Below are 19730 nucleotides of genomic sequence, written 5' to 3' on the forward strand. Positions count from 1 at the left end.
TCAGGGGGGACCAGCCCCTGTGGAACAGGGTGTGAGCTCTGTGCTGTGGTGGTCTGTTGTTTGTCCGTGTATTTTAAGGTTTTTGACAAGCTCAGTCTCAAAACCATAAAACTGGCTGCCAACAGCTCCACTATATACAACAGTGTGATGATTCTCTGCATAAACAGCAGGCTAAGTGTGCTTATACTCGTGGGTGCTGGTGTTTCACCACCGTTGCTGTTAAATGCACTGAGCAGATGAGAAACAGGTGGTTTAGTACCCCATAAGCCCAGCAACTGTAAGATTTCTTGGGTAATTGGCACAATCACACTCCTGGCAACATTTGGCATCAACAAGTATATTTCAGAGTAGGATGCTAAAGCTGGAAGGGAACTCAGAGGTGATGTGGTCCCGCCACACAATGTTGTGAGCAAAAATTGACTCCTGAAAGCTCTTACTTTGGGTTTTTCTCTCCTCTGGTTTGCTGAGAGAGCTTTCTGAATTTCACGTGCTTGCTTTTATGTCGAAGCCTGCATAGCAGACTGAAATAATGGGAACTTGAACACCTTGCCAAGGCTCAGCTCTGGCGTAGTCCAAGCACTGAGGTCTGACTGAGGGACTCTGCAGAAATATTTTCCTTGTAGGGCTTGTTCTGCTCTCTGAGTCACACGAGGAGCTGATGGGTCCTACATAAAAACTGATAGACCCTGACTTTATTCTTCCCTCCCAACATCTCAACAGTATTATTTTTTTTCTTTATGTGTGTTTGGGGGATTTCTTAGTGTTCAGCGTCCCAAATTTAATGTGATCAACTTCAGATATTTCTTGATAATTCCTTAAAGTCGTTGTTGAAAACTCGACTCATCCCCAGTGTTTTCATGATGATGGTCAGGCTGTTATCTTTAAAGTGAAGAAAAAAAAAAAAAAAAAAAGTTCCCAAACCTCATTCTCCAAAGCTGCAGGTACCTTGAACCTTGGTTAGTTCCAACCCATGCTGCTCCTGGCTGTTTCAAACTCTGGAAATATTATGAGTGCTTGGGGCAAATGGTAAAATGTATTCTGTTACTGGAGATGGGTTAATTTGATGGGTTTCTTTTGTGTTGCTCTGTGGGAACCCGAAATACTGACAGCTAGTGTAAAGAGAGAGTATTGTGAAGTGTGTGTGTACACGTAGAATTAAACCACAAGACAAAGTACTGAGGTTATTTGTCTTCTGTCCTGCTTGTTGTCAACTTTACAAGCTTGTTGCTGTTGGGACGTAGATAATTTCACTGGGTATGATTCACGGGAAGGTCATAGCTGATAAGTGCAGCCTTGCTGCTTGGACATCCTGTTACGTGACAGTATGAGGTATTTGAAAATACTTTAAAAATTAAGCGGTTTGGAATTAGATCCTTTTAAAAATTGTTTTCTAAATCTGTTCAGGTGTGGTTTAGCTCTGGATTTGTGTGTACTCGCACCTCTCCCACAGGTGTTTTCCACACCGCCCTGAGCTGCCACAGTGTGCTACGGCCTTGTGCTGCAAGCCGTGAGCTGGCTTCAGGTCAAAGCTCTCACCCCGCTGTCCTGGTGTGGGTTCTGCCCGCACGAACACAGCCAGCACGCTGCTGGAAGCCCCTGGGAGCTCTCCTGGCCTTACGAGGCAATGCGGACCAACAAATGAATATATATGTATATATATAACAGTTTATATATAGTCTCTTGTGTTTTTAGTACCACCAATGAAACATAGATTCTTGCGATTTTGTTGTATGTTTGAATTACCACCTTTGGTTACGTTACAAATTTAACCGAGCGCCTTTCTCATTTTTTTCCTCGTTAGATGTTAGCTCATCTTTCTTCTGTGTCTGGTCCTTCTTTCTGTCCATCCTCCTTCTCTCACCTAAAAATCACATTTGCTTGTTTGTTATGTACAATACTGTCATCAGGGTTCCGAGCTTTCATATCTTCCTAACCTAGCCTCATTACCTTCTTTTTTTTGATTCCTGCTATTAGTTCCTTTCCACTTGTAAAAGTTGGTCCCCTCCACTCCAATACTTAAGCAGAATTGCTGTTCTGCTTGGATTTCTCTAATAATACTGTGTGTTCCTTCAATGTTTCATTTTACTTTTCTTCTTTTTTCCTTTTTTTTTTTCCCTATATGACTTCTCACGGTGTTTGAAAGTCTGGCTTGGCTTTAGTAACTTGCTATTACTTGATTTTTAAAGCCTTCATTAGCATCTTGCTCAACGTGTGATTTCAGAAGCGTTAGTCATCAGTTTGGATTCACAGGACAGGCAAACAGGTGTATCTGGTAGGATGAGCATGAGTGGAAAAGCCTGCTCCTAAATATAGCAGTAAAAACTTCAGTAATATCTGCGTGATGATCCATACGGCAGCTGGCAAACACCTTCAGGCTCTTTCTCCTGAGGTAAAAAACAAAACTCCCAAGTCAAGCTCTGTCTCCACAGCTTAATTAGCGCGGGATATGGCGGTGTGTGGAGTTGCTGGCCGCGCTCGCTGTATCAGTTTGTACACATCCCCGTGGCTAGCTCGGCGAGCCTCTGGCCAGGGTGAGATTAGGGAGGGTACAGGTCCTGCACGTGGGTGGGTGTGAGCTGTCGGGGGCCACCTTCAGCTGTCCTGTTGGCAAAGTTTTGCCATCTGGGCTGAAACTTTTCTCTGCAGCTTTGAGGGAAGCTGAGGAAGGAAGAGAAAGGAAGGAAAAAGCTATGCTGGCTCAAGAGCGGGTCAGCTGTGTATTCATGCATAAAGCTACTGGGGAAGGGAAGAGAAAAAGGAGGAGTGGAAGCCTTAGACTGTTTGATATGTACATAGCAGCTCATCTTCACGGTGGGGACTTAATATTTTAGCAGTGTGACTTCTGAAACCTCTGCTAATGTGTCCAGATTTGACCATGACCTGGTCTTGAAATATGTTCAGTCTTAAGTCTGTTTATTGCGTGCGTGAATTCAGTGCCTCTTACATTCTTTAAATAGTTGATCTGTATCAAGTATGCTTCATCCCAGGGCTTAGCAGTAATTGCTTGCTTGCAATTGCTTCTTACTGGCGCTGGGTAAAGGTGCTGAAACGCGAGCAAGAAGACTCTCCTGCAGGCTTGTTTATTTGCTTATTTTGATGTTGTCTGTGCTTGGGTCTAGGAAACTTGGGAGGAGAGCAGGGCAATTCTCAGTGTGAAAGAAACAGGAAAAGTAGAGGTGGTGCAGGCATCTTGGAGAGGAAGGGGGTAGGATGTGTAAATAATGAGTAAAACCTGAGGAGGACTGCTATGTGGATGAAGGCAGGACTGTAAAGAATAAATCTACTTGCTAGCTATTCTATGCTAGTCTAGCTATTGCAGTACTTGTGCAAATAATAATTCTGTGCTATTCTAATCTAAAAGTACAGATTCTGCTAATGCTACAAAGTAGAAGAGGTCACATTCCATAGCGTTTGCTCCCAAAAAGCACTTGCGGGAAAAACAGCATGGTTTGAACAATATGTTAAATAAAGTGGGCAGCCACACACCGAGTGTTTAATTCTGGCTTTTCTTTACATTTCACTGATATCTTACCTGCCTCAAAGCGGAGGCTCTGATGTTTAAAAATGAGGGTGATGGGAAGGGGCAAGGTGGGCATGGAAGGTGGATATTTGTTTCAAGGAAATATTAAATAAAACTGAAGATCTATTTACAAAAAAAAAAAAAAAAAGGGAAAAATGTTTTCCACAATGCAGAATCAGGCTGTTAGGCTTATATATGGGGAATACTAAGGCAAAAAAAAAAACAAAAAACAGAACCTAATGTATCTGGAGGAAAAACTTTGTTTTTAACTGCAGATCATTGTAGTATGGGGGATGTTGTAGCACTAACGATAAAATACCAAATGAAGAGGGAAGGAGATTATGCAGTTGCGGTTTGTAAAGGTGTGTTAAATCTGCATGTCTTGTATATAATCTTAAACAGAATCCTCATCGCATGAAGTGAAAAGTTCCACTTCTACCAATAGAGAAGCAATTTGCTTTTTGTATAGGTGACGTTCATTCTGGAACCTTTTTCTAACCAATGTATTCTGCTGTTTCTATGCTTTGATATGTCTAGTGGGGTAACAATCATGTGAAAATAGTTGCAAAAATTTGCTCTGTTCCTGGCTTGTGGGATTTTTTTCCTTAATGTGTTTACTATCTTTTTCAGCTTCATGTTGAACATGAGCCTTGTTATGATCAGTGAGAATGTAAAGCTGGCTCGTGAGTATGCCTTACTGGGAAACTATGACTCTGCAATGGTTTACTACCAGGGAGTTCTTGACCAGATGAATAAGTACCTCTACTCTGTCAGAGATACCTATCTGCAGCAGAAATGGCAACAGGTAAGTAATCCTTTTCTGGGACACTGAGGATAAAGCATTAAACTAGCAAAAATTGCCTTGTTTGGTGAACAGAAATCCGAAAATATTTGCACTGCTCTCTGATAAACTTTAGTGTTATCGTACAGACATATGTAAGGCTTCATTAAGAATTCTGGCTCTGACACTGACAAATAGGCAGTGAAACTCAGCAGTGGGAGCCAGTGCAATGTCTGGCTTGTCAGCTTCTTTTTGATGAGTGCCCCTGTTATGCTGAAGCTTTTTTTCCAGCTAGTATTACTTTGAATAGTCATATTTCTCTATGTTTCAGTAGTGTGACTTACAGATACTTAACAGAAACTGAGTTGTGGCTGCCATGTTAACTTATCCTTAACATGAGCCATCGTTTCTGCATTGACATTCAGTCGATAAGGTAAAAAGTCGATAACTCTTTTCTGTCATACTCTTTTTGTGTGTATTGTTTAACACAGAAAATTTGTCAGAAGTCTTTTCAGTGTTAAATTCAAAATCTTTGTTTATTCTTTGTGTGCTGGGAAAGGCAGAAGAACATTTTTAATATCTGATGTGCATTATTCTTGTCTCTTTAAGTAGGATCAGGTAACTTATGAAACCTTGTGGAATCCATCCAGGCATTACATAGGCTTAAACAGAAGATTAGGGCAAACTTGCTTGCACTGTGTGTAATCTACCTTTTTTTCTATTTATCAGGTTTGGCAGGAGATAAGTGTGGAAGCTAAGCATGTGAAAGATATAATGAAAACACTAGAGAGTTTTAAACTAGACAGTACTCCTTTGAAAGCTTCACAACAAGAATTACCAGCGCATGATGCAGAAGTCTGGTCTTTGCCAGTACCTGCTGAACGGAGGTAAGAGGAAACCTGGAGACGTTAACATTTATCAGTGTAAAACATGCTTTGACTCCAGCCTGCTCCTGTGCAATTTTTGTTCCAGAGCTTGTATGACTTATAATACGTCAGCCACATGCCGCCGTTTCTGGTGGTGGAGATGCCGCTTTGAGGCATCCTCCTTCAGAACACTCTGAGGCTTTCGTCCTTTATGGGCTGACCAATGTCAAGGTTCTTTGTGCATGCATTTGTTCGGTTTTTCTGAGTTGAGTTAAACTTGTCATTCCGTGGAAGCTCAACTCTATTCCTGAATTGCTTTTCATCAACTTTAAAATGATTCTGCATGTATCTGACACGACAAGGATGAAATGTTACCAGAGTAATGGGAAAACCTTGAAGTGTCCAAGTTCAGTTCATTTTGTGTAGCAAGTTGGTACCCTGATCTCCACGAACTGGTTAGTTATGCTACAATATGCTGCTGTGGTTTTTTTTTTGTTTGTTTGAAAGTTCGAAACTTGGAGCAGTCTCATTTCAAATAACTGTAAGCCTCACACCTACCAGGGCCTGATATCTACTAGAAAGACAACACAGCAGGGCTCAAGCGATCTAGGAGATTTCTTGAGTGCACTGATGGTAACTTCCTAGCACAGGTAATTAAGGAGCCAACAAGGAAGGATGCTTTGCACGTGATACTGAAAGGAAGAACTGAGGACAAGGGCAACGTTGGCTGCACTGACTAATATTACAGAGTGTGAGATCTAAAGAAGAGGTAGGAGAAACATGACCACAACCTTGGATTTCAAGAGAGCCGACTTCAACCCCTTCAGAGAGATGCTTGGAAAAATGCCGTGTTATACAGCCCTGGAGAGGAGAAGGGTCTAGGAGATCTGGCTGGTACTCAAGGATCACTTCCTCCAAGCTCAAGAAAGGTCCAGTTTGACAAGCAAGAAATGAAGTAAAGGTGACAGGAGGCCTGCATGGGTGAGCTGAAGTGAACTTGGACCAAAAGTGTGAAGAGGTGACCCAGGAGAAGTACAGAATTGCTGTCGGGTCTTGTAGGGACAGGATTAGAAAAGCGGCGGCCAGTCTGGAGTTGAATCTGATGAAGGGTTACAAGAAACAGTTCTATAAGTACATAAATGAACATGGGCCCGCTGATGAATGGGGCAGGGAAACTGGTGATGGGTGATGTGGAGAAGATCAAGGTACTTAATGCCTTCTTTGTCTCAGCTTTTACCAATAAAACTGGTGTTCAGGAATACCCAGGCCCCTGAGACCAAAGGGAAAGTCTGGAGCAAAGACACCTCTCCCTCATTGGGGGAGAACTAGGTTAGAGAGCACTTGAACAAACTGAAGGTCCACGTGTCAGATGGCTGTGCAGAGGGAGCAGGTTGATGTCACTGTGATGCCACTCTCAGTTATCTTTGAACGGCCATGGTGACTGGGAGAGGTGTCTGAAGACTGGGAAAGATCAAGTATCACTCCTGCCTCCAAGAAGGGTAAGAAGAAACGTGGAGAACTACACATAAGCAATACTTGGGAAGATGGTAGAGAAAATCTTTCTGGAAAACATTTCCAACCACGTGAAGGACAAGCAGGTGCTCAGGAGTTGTCAACATGGATTCACAAAGGGGAAATGATGCTTGACCAGCTTCATTGCCCTCTACAATGAGGTGACTGACTTGGTGGATGATCAGCGGATGTTATTTACCTCAACTTTAGTAGATACTGTCTCTCACAATGCTGTTGTAGGCAGGCTGACAAAGTACAGGTTAGGTAAGTGGACAAGCTAGGTGGATTTAAAAACTTGCTGAATGACTGGGCTCAGAGGATTGTTATCGGTGATATGAAGTCTATTTGGAGGCAAGTCATTATACCTGGAGTGCTCTGTCTATTTTGGGTTTCCCAGTATTGAGAGAGATCATCTTACTGGAGTGAGTCCAGCACAGGGCACCAAAGGTGGTTACTTGAGGAAGAGAAAGCTCAGGAGAATCTTATCCATCTGCATAAATACCTGATGAGAGGGAATGAAGATGTGCGAGCCAGACTCCTCTCACTAGTAGCCACTGACAGGCCAGAAGGCAACAGGGTCAAATTAAAATGCATAAAATTCCACCAGAACATAAGAAAATGCTCTTTTACTGTGGGAATGGTCAGACACTGATGCAGACCTCCCAGAGAGGTTGTGGAGTCTCCATCGTTAGAGATACTCAATATCTGACTGGACGCAACCCTAGGCAGCTTACTCTAACCCTGATGGAGCAGGGGGGCTGGACTAGATGATGTTAAGAGGTCCCTTCCAACCTAACCTAAATAATTATGTGATTATGTAAGTTATAACACGTGTGTCCAAAACATAATATTTTAAGTGACTCCGTTTTTGCAAGCTGGAGGTTCTGAGAGGAGAGCTTTGAGGGGCAGGGGAAAAAATAGCATGTGTTTTCCCTTTGAAAATCTTGGTAAGACATCTTGATTGGTGTTCAGAAATGCTTTTTATAAGTTATTTTGTGTGTGCGTGTTTCTCTGCATTTCCCTTTAAAACAAAAATGATACCTCTCTGAAGTTAAAGTCTGATAGAAGCCAACTCAAAATGTAACACGAAGCTGTTTTAGTTAGTCCTAGGTTATGCCAGCAACAGAATGATAGTCAGTGATGGGAGAGATCAGACTTTTGTTTTCTTTTTCCCATTGAGATGTAAAAATAATATGTTACCAAGAAACACTTGTGCTTATTTGAGTTGGAAGTGAGAACAATTGTGATAAGAATGAAATGTATATATATATATTTTTTCTTTTTCTAAGCTTCAAAATACTAGAATTACTTTTATTTGTGAAATATGCAAAGCAAGAAGCTTGCTTTAAGCAAATAATGAGCCCCGAGCTTGTGGCAAAGGGAAAGTGAACGTCTAGTGCCTATCTAAAAACGTCTGTCTTGTTTCTGACCTACATGTTCTGTATGGTGACTTGTAATGTTGTTGGTGCCTTTAATTTCACTGAGTGCAACATCAATATATGCAGATAGATTTTTATCTTGAGCAAAATGGTTTCTATAGCTTGTAACCACTTGATGTGGTTATTTAGTGCTCACCAGTGACTTTGCACTGAGGCTTTTTGCATATATTACAACTAATTAGACCTTCGCCAGGACCCAGAAAACGTCAGTCTGCTCAGTGCAGCGATTGCAGAGGTCACAATAATCGCATAAGTGCAGCTGTCAGAGGCCCTCACCGCCCATCCTCTCGAAATCCCAATGATAAAGGGAAGGCAGTCCGTGGCCGGGAAAAAAAGGATCAGCAAAATAAAGGAAAAGAGGAAAAGGTAAGTTTGCAGACAGCTTCAGGATGTTTAGAAATTCAGTCTTGTTTTCTTGAATATTTTATAAAATTAGATGCCTATAAACTATTTCTTCTTTTCAAGTCAGTGTGCCAATTTTAATCTAACTTCATGAGGTATCTTTGCTTTACGGACAGTCTTGCTTACCGAAGGGTGCAAAATGGATTAATTTAAGCAAACAGAAACCTAGTAATAAAGCCATCCAGAGGAAGTAATCTGCCAAATGTGGGATTGTTCACTGCAATTTGGAGATAGTTGTTTAAGATTATACCATTTAATTACTGACAACAAGCTTGATGGAGCTCATTTAGATGTGATGTCCCTGTGGGGTTTTTATTGCTTTTCTATAGTTTAGACTGAGGTTGACTTGCCTATTCCAAAGCATTTCAAGATTTATTTAATTTTAAAGAGACACTTTTGCGTACTTTTTGTTCTTGTTGATGAGATGTGCTATTAGCTCCAGATTCTAGAGCAAACAAAAACCTGACATACTTCATGAAAGAGAATGATGTGGGATCTATTCTTTTCAGCTGAAGTGCTTGAAATTTTGTTCCAGTCTCCATAAATTTAGCTAATGATCATAGTAAGGGATCATACTGAGGACACTGTATTCATGTCCGTGTACTAAAGTTTCTCTTAGTTCCAGCAACCTCACGGTGTGGGCAAGGTGTTATGGCCTGTGCAAATAGTGTAAACTACACGGGTAGAAATGTTTACCCATGAAGTTTGATACTTTTAGTTAGTAGGAATTAAATCACATTCTCTTTGAGTAATGGTCCTCGTTCAAAGGACATACATATGCTGAGGCAGGATAGTGTGGATTTCTTCTTCTCGTTTGTGGTTTTTTTTTTTTCAGTTCTATCATACATAGTGCTTACTAAGTGTATAAAAGAAGAGATATGTTTAGTGCTTTTATTTGCTCTCAGTTGCGTGATCTCTGCTGTTCGAGTCTACTCAACTGTGTAGCTTCTTTTCTTCTGACTAGTGCAAAGGTGCTTCTATGTTCTTGTATGCTTATAAGTTATTTAGCTTTCCTATTACTTTTATGGTCCTCATGCCGATCAGCTTTGCTCAAGCTACATATGGAAGTCCTGCTTCACTTTTTTTTTGTCTACTTGACATATTTATGATACCTACGAGATGTGAGTTATAAGGTGTCACGCTAGGCTAGGCTACTCCAGTTTCACAGAGAACTCCCCTGCCCAGCTAAGTACTGCAGATAGTTTTCAACTCCTCTGTAAGAAGAGGCAAACGCTGTTATACTGGGATAGGTGTGTGCAGTTTTGATTATCTACTGAAGCAAGAAACCGCATCGTTGCAATATGCTGGCTTTGGGGAGAAGGAAATGGGACCAGAGCAGTACAGAAGTGTGAGTGAACCAAATAAATACTGCAGTGCAGCAGTAATACAGATGCCTCATAACTTTTGTGCTGTTTTATATTGCCTTCTAGAAACTTGTGGTCTTGTTATGAAAACCCATTAGTAGCATAACCATTATAAAGTATTTACGCTGCCATTTGCCTTCTACGTAGAACAAATCCACATCGGAGATTTCAGAGTCTGAACCAAAGAAGTTTGATAGTACTGGATATGATAAAGACTTAGTAGAAGCTTTGGAAAGAGATATAATTTCTCAAAATCCCAACATTCGATGGTAAGTTTGAATACTGTTGCCAGATCTGAATTGTTGTTTGCTTTTTTCTCTTGTACATTATGATAAGAATTAAATATTTTAGCTTATGCTTACATATAAAAAGTACATAAAGGCTTTCCTTAAATAGTCAGCTAAGCCTCTTGTGTAGTTGAATATTTTTAGAACTTGTTTACTCACCCGTACAAAACTCAGTCTCTTCTAAGAGTCCTGATACCAATTTTTGAGATGCTATTTTGTAATGTGTAAGATTGTATTGTCTGACAGAGTCTCTTCATTTAAAACCTGTTTTGTTACCCAGGGGTGTATCAAGATAGAATACCAATTAACAAGGAAGTTGTGTCAATATAGGAACCCTTTGAGTTCTTGCTGGACATGATATGACTGCCAGTATAAAATATAACCACGTGTCAGGGCCTTTACATAAATGTGTTAAATATTAAACCGTATACAAAGGAGGTTTTGTATTCTGAATGTTTCCAAGCTTATGTGATTTTTGTGGGGATTAAATGAGCAAAAATCTGGCAAATGAAGTAGGCTTAAAAAAAAAATGAACAAACCCTAACAACTTTGTATGCATAGGACATCTATCATGTATCTCAGTTTAATATGTGAATATATGAATCAATTTTTATACTGAATCTTAAATTACAACTTCAGATTTGAAACTAATTTTTCCACCTCATATGTTTTGTAACTGAAACGTCACTTGGGCGCACACTGTAAGTGGAATGCCCTGTGAGTTACCCTCAAGAAAATAAGGCAAGCCCATAAAATTTTTAAGAATTAATACACTTGTAGCTTTGAAAAAGAATTCTAAAAAATTATTCCAATTCATCTCCATTTACTGGTCTTCAGTAAATTGTTCTCGTAATGATGAAAGATGGTATTCAAATTTAAGAGGCAGCCAACTTCTTAGCAAAAGAGGAAACCATCATCTGTGACTAGCATAAGTTTACCCAGCTTGCCTTATTCTGCTTATTCTTGCTGTGAATAAGAACAGCAGTGCTTTAGTGAAATAGGTAATGCCTCTTTGCTTTAGCATGCAGCAGGAGTCTACAGGCTGGTTGGCAACTCTGGTTGTAGGCCTTTGCCACTAGAACTTAATTAAATCCAACCCATTTGTCTGAATTATTGAAGAGCCAGTACATAACATTGAGTTCTGTTGCATATTGATTTCAGCTGTGGACTGATTCTTTTGCAGCCTGTCTGAGTCTGTCAAACAACTTTCTCTTTCTTGTCAGGGATGATATTGCTGATTTAGTAGAAGCTAAAAAGCTGCTCAAGGAAGCTGTAGTTTTACCGATGTGGATGCCGGAGTTTTTTAAGGGAATTAGAAGACCATGGAAGGTATGAAAAAATCTGATCCTGTGATCATAAGTAGGATTCTGAGGTTGGATCTTGGAGCAACAAGAAATTACAGGTGTCTTACAGCTTATATAAATTTTTTCCACTTTTTAATAACAATACTTATGGCAAATAGTACTAACAAAATAAAGGTATCAGACAGATAAATGCTGTCTTCAGCTGTATTTAAATGTTTTTTTTTATTATTTTATTTTATTTTAATAGGGTGTGCTGATGGTTGGTCCTCCTGGTACTGGAAAGACCCTCCTGGCAAAAGCTGTAGCAACTGAATGCAAGACTACTTTTTTCAATGTTTCTTCTTCCACACTTACCTCAAAATACAGAGGAGAGTCTGAGAAGCTTGTTCGTCTGCTATTTGAAATGGTGATTGAAGTTTCTTGACATAAACAATGAAGTAGAATTACTTCTGGAATAGTGAAACCTTGCCAAGTTTTAGAATTTAGAGCATATGTAAGAGCTAGCTTTCCAAGCTTCAAACACGTCAGGACCTTCTGATTTGGCTATGTACACTGAAGATGTGGTTATTAGTGAACAGCTTCTAAACTAAAAAATGGGGTCATCTTTATTTTCAGGGTTAACTTGTTAGAGATAGCTAGCTATAGGCTGATGAGTGCTGTAGGACAAGCTTGTAGGTAAATCTGGAAGGAGAATAATTGCTTTCTGGATGGAAACCCTATTTAGGCTGTGTGTGTGTTTTGTTGTTGCGGATGGGCGCTTTTTTTGTTGTGGTTGACTTGTATTTAAGATAAGTGGACTTCCAAACAGTACCAAGTATGTAGTTGGCTTCATAGCATGCAATGCTTGAAAATGCCTCAGAACATTGTAGTATTATTTTTTTGTCACCAGGCTTGCGTGCAGTGTTAGCCAGGGTGCCAAGTGCTGAAGGGGGCAGCAGAGTTGCAATTACAGTAGTCAGGAAATAGAAGATTTTTGCAATATAGTGTGATGATATTTAACAAGTTAATATCATTACCATCAATTAAAAGAATGCATATACACAAAGGAGCACATCATAAATGCTCTAGGGCAATCACTTTTATTATTGTAGACCCTTTTCGTTTGACTTCTTCCGTTGTCAGAAGGGTTAGGGTTATCTTGCAGTTGACCTGTCTCTTGGACGGTCCTTATCACGGTGTCCTAGCCTGCTGTTAGTCCTAACTTCACCTGAGTTCTTATTCAAGTGTTCTGCGATGACTTTGACAAAGTTAAAAATGATGTTCGTAATGTTTTTTTAATATTTAATAAGGTAATAGCCCTAGCAATTATGACTGCCATAAAATGTTCTGCTCAAATGTCGTTAATGGGTGCGCAGCTGCTCTATAGCTCTGTGTGGTGGTCCAAGAGGCAGAAGGTTAGGTACTGTTTGATACTTATGGGCTGATTCTTTGGGATAAGTGTGTCGTTACTCAACTCTGAACATGCTACCATTTCTTAAATGTGAGTAGACCTGCCATTTCAGCTTCTGCTTTATCTTTTGCTTTCTTCAGGCTCGATTTTATGCCCCAACAACTATATTTATTGATGAGATAGACTCTATCTGTAGTCGCCGTGGAACCTCAGAGGAGCATGAAGCTAGCCGACGTGTGAAAGCAGAACTGCTAGTTCAAATGGATGGTAAATAACCTGATCACTCGGAGCTTCTGGGCTGGAGGAAACTTGGGGGGGGGGGGGGGGGCGGGGAATCCAAACTTCATTCTTCAGATGTAATTTCCCTCAAAGACTTGTATAAAATTGGGGCAAAAAACACACACACACACACTATTCCAACTGCCAGTGTGGAAGAAAAAAAGAAACCAATTATTTAACTGTCTTTCAGTTTCTGAGCACTGACCTTGTATTACTAACCCACAATAATGAAGATTCAGTAGAGAATGCAAGACTTCAGAACTGCAGAAGGAGAAAAGTATAAATGTAGCAGCCAGCATGGCATTTAAGTTGTTACCTGGAGTACCATCTGCTTTTTACTTGTAGAGAAGTGGTTCAAAATAACTGTCACCTGTTCCAATTTAAACTTCAAAGGCAATTCATATACTTAATGTCTTTGGGATTTTTTTTCCTCCTAAAGTTATAAATTAAAAATGAAGAAAATAGTTTTGTAGAAGTGGTTGGGAGACTTCTCTTCTTAAAACACTGAGTTCGTTACAGCTATTTGCTTAATATTCAGCAAATCAACGAAGCTTAAAAGTAGGTAACTAAAATATTGTTAGAAGCACCCTTTTTACCACCTTTTTGGCAAGAAGGGAGCAGAAAGGAGCAACCAAAAAGTGCTAATCTCTGCAGTAATTTGTGATAGAATTCTATGAGTCAGGAGACTTGTATATTCTATTTCTCTGATGTTGATACCCTTTTACGTCTGAGTTTAAAGAGCAGCAGAGCTGTAATGCTATTCTCATAACTCAAGTATGTATAGAAGCTAATTTTATTAGTAACAACTATTTGAAGTCCTTTCACTTGAGAGTTCATAAATGGTGCTTTATATGCAAATTTTCAGGCAGACTAGGTACAATGGCTATTCCCCAGCCCGGTTCTATGATTATATGCCAAAACAGTAAGTGCAGATCCTAGCAAGTTTAATGAAATACAACTTCTTCATTTAGCTGCAGTTTCACAGTGCTTTGGAGACTGAGGTGGTTTCCCTGTCTAAAAATTATGTTTTAGCCACCGAATTTGAACGTTCACTTCAGCAGTTCATAAGAATCCACTTAAGTATGTGAAACATTTGGCTTGAATTCAGAAGTGAACAAACTTTTGTTAGGGAATAATGCTGCTTTGGCAAGGCTGTTGGTGCGTACTGCCCAGCCCCTGCGTGCTGTTACATGACATTGGTGTGAAAATTCAAAACGCTGTAGTGGCAGAAATGGAAATAGCTCTGCTGTAGAAGTGTTCCAGCCATGATGGGAGGAACTTCCTGATCTTGTACAGCCTAAGCCATTGCTCCCAACTGAACTGAGTCTGCATTTCTGCTTGCAGTCTGCCAGATAGTTAAAAACCTGAACTTTATTGCACTTTATTTTTATTATTGCACTTGGACAGCTGCTTTAATATTATAGAATTGTGGATATTGTTCTCTCTGTATGTCAAACTTAATAAAACATATGTACATTTTACTCTTTTCTCCAATGCAGGTGTCGGAGGGGCCACTGAAAATGATGATCCATCTAAGATGGTCATGGTACTTGCTGCTACTAATTTTCCTTGGGATATTGATGAAGCCCTAAGACGAAGACTAGAAAAGAGAATTTACATTCCTTTACCATCAGGTATAAAGACCTGGGGAGAGGAGGGGCTGAAAAGACTGAAATCAAAACTATATCAGAACTCATTTAGTTTTGATTGGCTGATCTTAAAAAACTTCTTGATACATATATGCAAATTTATTTACAAATTTAGGATCAGGTTAAATCAAAACATTGAACACTTCCGTAGCAAGTGCAGTGTCCTTTTCCTTGTCCTTCCTCTTTGTCCCTCTTCAATTCGTTATTTATCTTCAGAAAGCAGATTGTAAAGGTCAATTTTCTATTCTTTAATTAGCAAAAGGTAGAGAGGAACTCCTAAGAATAAATCTGCGGGAGCTGGAACTGGCAGATGACGTTGACCTTGCAAATATAGCTGAGAAAATGGAGGGATATTCAGGTGCAGACATTACCAACGTATGCAGGTATGTTAAGTTTGCATTGGTTGTGTTATTACTGCTACAAACTCTGAGAAAGTTGTTTTTAAATCTAATTTATGTGATTAAAATTGTCGGATAAGAATACGCTGTAACTTGTCCTTTATGTATGGCTAAAAGGTAAAATACGGCATTCATGTTTACCTATATTTCTATTTGATATTGTCATATGACAATGATGAAGAGCAGTTGCAACATACTAATGTAAATGAGCTGTGATTTAGGTAACATTCCACGTTCCTTCATGTACACCAAATTCCTTGTGTGAGGAATATCCACAGGATGGTAGACTTCAACCAGTAGAGTTGCCGTTATTCCACTGAGCTCATACAAATGGATGTTCTGTTGAGGGAGTAACAGGTGATAGTGACAGAGGCCAGAATAACTACAGTAAAAATACGGAGTGTTCTTTGTGATAAAGAAAAGGCGTACCATATTGTGACAGTACAACAGCCGTGTACCTAGCACGTTGGCTTTAGTGATAAAGCTGACTTGAGGAATTTTCTCCTACCTCTTCCATCTCCACCTCTGCGCAGTATAGAACCACAGACTGGCTGCTCAATCAGGACGCCCAGAGCAGGCTGCCCAGCACTGTGTCCAGGCGGTTTTTGAAGATCTCCAAGGAGGAGACCCCACAGTCTCTCTGGGCAACCTGTGCCAGTGGTCAGTTACCCACCCAGCACAGAAGTGCTTCCTGATGTTCAGAGGAAACCTTCTGTGCTCCAGTTTGTGCCCATTGCCTCTTGTCCTGGCCCTGAGCACCACTGAAAAGCGCCTGGCTCCATCTTCATCGCGTCTTCCCTTCGGGTATCATTGAGATCCCCCTCCTGAGCCTCCTCTTCTCCAGGCTGAGCAGTCCCAGTTCTCTCTCAGCCTCTCTTCACAGGAGAGGTGCTGCAGTCCCTTCTTCGTCTTTGTGGCCCTCCATTGGATTCTCCCCAGTATGTCCGTTTCTCCCTTGTACTGGGGGGCCCAGAGCTGGACACAGAGCTCCAGGTGTGGCCTCACCAACACTGAGATAAGGATCACCTATCAATCTGCTGGCAATACTTTGCCTAATGCAGCCAAGAATACCGTTAGTGTTCTTAGTACTGTTTGCATACAATCACTTAAATACCTTCTAAGCCTTCCCCCAGTTTTTTTTCCTTTCATTCCCTTTCCAATTGTTGATCGCTCTCTTAAGAGTCTAATATTAGATTTTACATCTAAAATTTGCATTGGCACAGTTGCAGAGGTGGTAAACTACGGAACCAGCAGCAAGTGACAACTGAAACTTCTCAAGATGCTGCTGTCCTCTAACAAGCACCTGTGTAATCATGCTTTCAGGCTCTGGAGGTAGCATTAAAGAGTGGCAGTGCTAGGCTGGACCTCCAAGTTGTGCCAACACAACCGTTGTGGGGCTGTGCTTTGAGCAGGCTGAGAACTGCTCCAGTTCACGGCTTTCCTCAAAAGCAGATCTGTTTCTTGCCTGATTTCTAGTACAGCTCTGCAAACGTTTGTCAGCACAGCTGAGAGGACATCCCATGCTGCAGGGATGACTGAGTGGCCTGTAGGCAGAGCTGCCACCAAAGCACAAAGGGTCACCTAAGGCTGAAGAGGGACTTTGGAGGCTTGGTATCATTTAGGAACGAACTTTACACAGTGTCTGGGAAAAGAATGTTCGATGCTCGCAGTCAGTGCTGTACGGATTTGTTTTGTTTGTGAAACGAATTTGTGGTGGCGTTCTGCTCAGTTTTGGTGTGGGTCGTGCTTTGAAAGGAGTTTGTGCTGATAAGTTCATGTTATAAAAAAAGTTTATTAGTTCTGCTAGTTTGTGCATTTTAGCTGCAGTTGGCCTTTTCCAGTCTGCTTTTCCAGATACAGTGTTTGGTATTTGTAATGAATACTGCACTGGATACTAAAACACTTGTTTAAAAGTCAGAATAATTGTAATGTTTTTGAGGGAATTTCACTTGTATACTGTTGCTTTTTATTTTTTAATCCAAGTGCATTTGGACAAATAGTATAGGAAAGCAAACAAACACCTGAGTCTTTCATTTGGGGCAGTCATCTTAGAACGACTGGGGTGGCAGCAACCAGAAATGCGGACAAGCTGGGATCTGGATGTGCATGATTACTAGTAAGAAAGTACTTACATTAGCCTGTGTGTTTACAGTTTGTTAATGACGTGAGGGAAGACAGATTTTAGACACGATTGTTTCATTTACTTTGAGACAAAAAGACTTACGGCTGATCTTAAAGTGCTTTTGTGTTTCAGACTTGGTATACAAACACAGGCCAAGTTCAGATTTGCTGAATTTAACAGTCCTTGCTAGGGATAAGTAAAACTTAAGTGGGCCAAGAACTCTGCTTTGCTCAAATTTTCTCCTACTTTAAAGAACTCGAGGTAAAATCCAAACTTTGCTGAGCCAAAGTGAAAAGCAGTCAGAGATACCAGTGCAGCTCCTAACAGTAAGCATAAAACCATGAAAAATGAAGGTGAAACTTTATTTTAAAAAAGCATATTCAGGAAATGTAAAATCGCATCTAAGTTGCATATTAGATGTCAGTAGGAACGGACTTTGAATCATTGAGCAGAGCTTGAAGCTTGAAAGGTGTTTGGAACAGAGAGACTCCAGCGTGTGGTTTCTTTTTATTTGAACATAGCTTGCCAGGGTCCCAGTGTGCGTTCGAGAAAGCAGTCAGAGTTGGTGGTTGGTGTTGGAATATCGGCAAAATGACCTTACCTAAGAAAGTGGTGGCAGCTGCACTTGATGATTTATGTATTTATTTATCTATTCCATGTAAGCTGCTGACGAGAGGCAAATCAGATGCATGGCATACTTCTCTTTCTTTCCCCCTTTGCAGGCTGGGTTAAACTGGCTTTTAGATAACAAATGATGACATAACAGCAAAGCATGGTGACATTTGGCTAAGATGGAATTTAACAAAGCAACTCTTTCTTCATTGTTGCTGTTCTGAAGTTCTAGTTGTTATTCATGAACTTGCTAAATAATTTGTTAGCAACTAGAACTCAGAAGTCTGTCAGTTATGGTTTCCTTTGGGGGAAAATCTGTAACAGAATGTGCTGAAACGATCTTTCTAAATCCTCCTAGAAGACTATGTATAAGATTTTTCCCCTCTGGATCCTCACCTACTATTATGATATGATATGTACTTTTGTGATGTTGCCTGGATTACCTTTCCATTTTTACTGCTAGACAAAATAGCATTTTCTTTTTAAAGCAGACTTTATAACAGTGAAATAGCAGGAACTTCAGTCTCCGTGTTTTCCATCTATGAAAGTATTCAGCTCATCAGCTGCTACTTGTATTAATGTTGGAAATCCAAATGCAGTCAAACAATGCAGCAAGAAAATGTCTTCATAAGCGCAACAGTTGATGCTTAATGAGACCAGAAGTCTGAGGAGCCAAAGGTTGAACAAGTTTTGTAGTTTACTGTTTAGTTTTGAATGTACAGACTGGAGGTAGATAACGTAGACCGCTCTTTCTTTGAAGCAGACTTATTTGGACCAGGAAACATTCAAAACACTCCAGCTCCTTCTTCTATACATGGGAGTAGTGAACCATTACTTCACCTTGTTCCTGATTAAAAATGCTAAATACAGCAGCTGCATCATAGGCATGCATTAGCCTTAGATAAACTGGTTAATCTTTACCTCATTTGTTCAGCTTGTGTGTTTAACAGCTATTCAAAGATCCAGTGAGGATAAATCAATGTTTCAAAAATATGGGTGGCATGGTATTGCCAGCTCTCCAAGCACTTAAAAATCTTCCTATAAAAGTTAAAAATTACTTTTTGTGGCTTTTTTGAATGTAACAGCTTAACTGGAATGTTCAAACAGTGGAACTTGCCATCCTCTATTGGGTAACTTCTTTTTTCTTCCGTCCCCATCCTTCCCACCCCATACCTAACAGGGATGCATCGTTGATGGCTATGAGAAGGCGTATTGAAGGCTTGACACCCGAAGAAATAAGAAATCTTTCCCGAGATGAAATGCACATGCCAACAACTATGGAAGACTTTGAAATAGCTTTAAAGAAAGTTTCTAAATCTGTATCTGCTGCGGACATTGAGAAATACGAGAAATGGATAGTTGAATTTGGATCATGCTGAGTTGTCTTATCTTGAAGTCACCTTACGTCTTAAAAGAGCTTCAGAAGTAGTTAGTGTGTCAGTGCACTGCGTGCTCTTTTTAACTTTTGTAATTTAAGAGCAACAGATATCTAAATAAATATTTTTTAAAATGCAAATTCTCTCTAGCTGTCTTTGAACTAGCTCAGTAGTTGCCTGTTTTTTCTCAAAGGTGAAAGCTATTAGTGGGATCTGCTTTAATTTCAAGGTTTTAAAATATGAGTTAAAATTAATACTGGAACATATGCATCCAAGGGTCTGCTCTTGAAAAAAACAATTATACAAAAAAAAAAACAACACAGAAAACCCTGTTACACAAGTAAGGGATGCTGAAAGCTGGAAAACAGGATGAGCACACAGTTAAATGGATGGTTTTGCTCACTGACCTTAGAGAATTTACCCTTAACC

The 19730-nt window shown here is 40.2% G+C and overlaps 1 protein-coding gene across 2 annotated transcripts in view; it reads left to right on the plus strand.

Annotated features, from left to right (window-relative positions):
• KATNA1 (katanin catalytic subunit A1) overlaps positions 1 to 19435 on the plus strand; it is a 26573-nt gene extending 7138 nt beyond the window's left edge. For both annotated transcript variants that reach the window (XM_035538756.2, XM_035538755.2), the window contains exons 2-11: positions 4151 to 4325; positions 5031 to 5188; positions 8301 to 8484; positions 10032 to 10153; positions 11395 to 11500; positions 11723 to 11881; positions 13006 to 13132; positions 14644 to 14778; positions 15050 to 15176; positions 19106 to 19435. In XM_035538756.2, coding sequence (XP_035394649.1) covers positions 4155 to 4325; positions 5031 to 5188; positions 8301 to 8484; positions 10032 to 10153; positions 11395 to 11500; positions 11723 to 11881; positions 13006 to 13132; positions 14644 to 14778; positions 15050 to 15176; positions 19106 to 19304 — 1488 coding nt within the window. In that variant the 5' untranslated portion in view covers positions 4151 to 4154 and the 3' untranslated portion in view covers positions 19305 to 19435. The remainder of the gene's footprint in view (positions 1 to 4150; positions 4326 to 5030; positions 5189 to 8300; positions 8485 to 10031; positions 10154 to 11394; positions 11501 to 11722; positions 11882 to 13005; positions 13133 to 14643; positions 14779 to 15049; positions 15177 to 19105) is intronic.
• Positions 19436 to 19730: the final 295 nt, after the last annotated feature.

This window comes from Cygnus atratus, chromosome 3 (assembly GCF_013377495.2).
Source record: "Cygnus atratus isolate AKBS03 ecotype Queensland, Australia chromosome 3, CAtr_DNAZoo_HiC_assembly, whole genome shotgun sequence".
Lineage (NCBI taxonomy): Eukaryota > Metazoa > Chordata > Aves > Anseriformes > Anatidae > Cygnus > Cygnus atratus.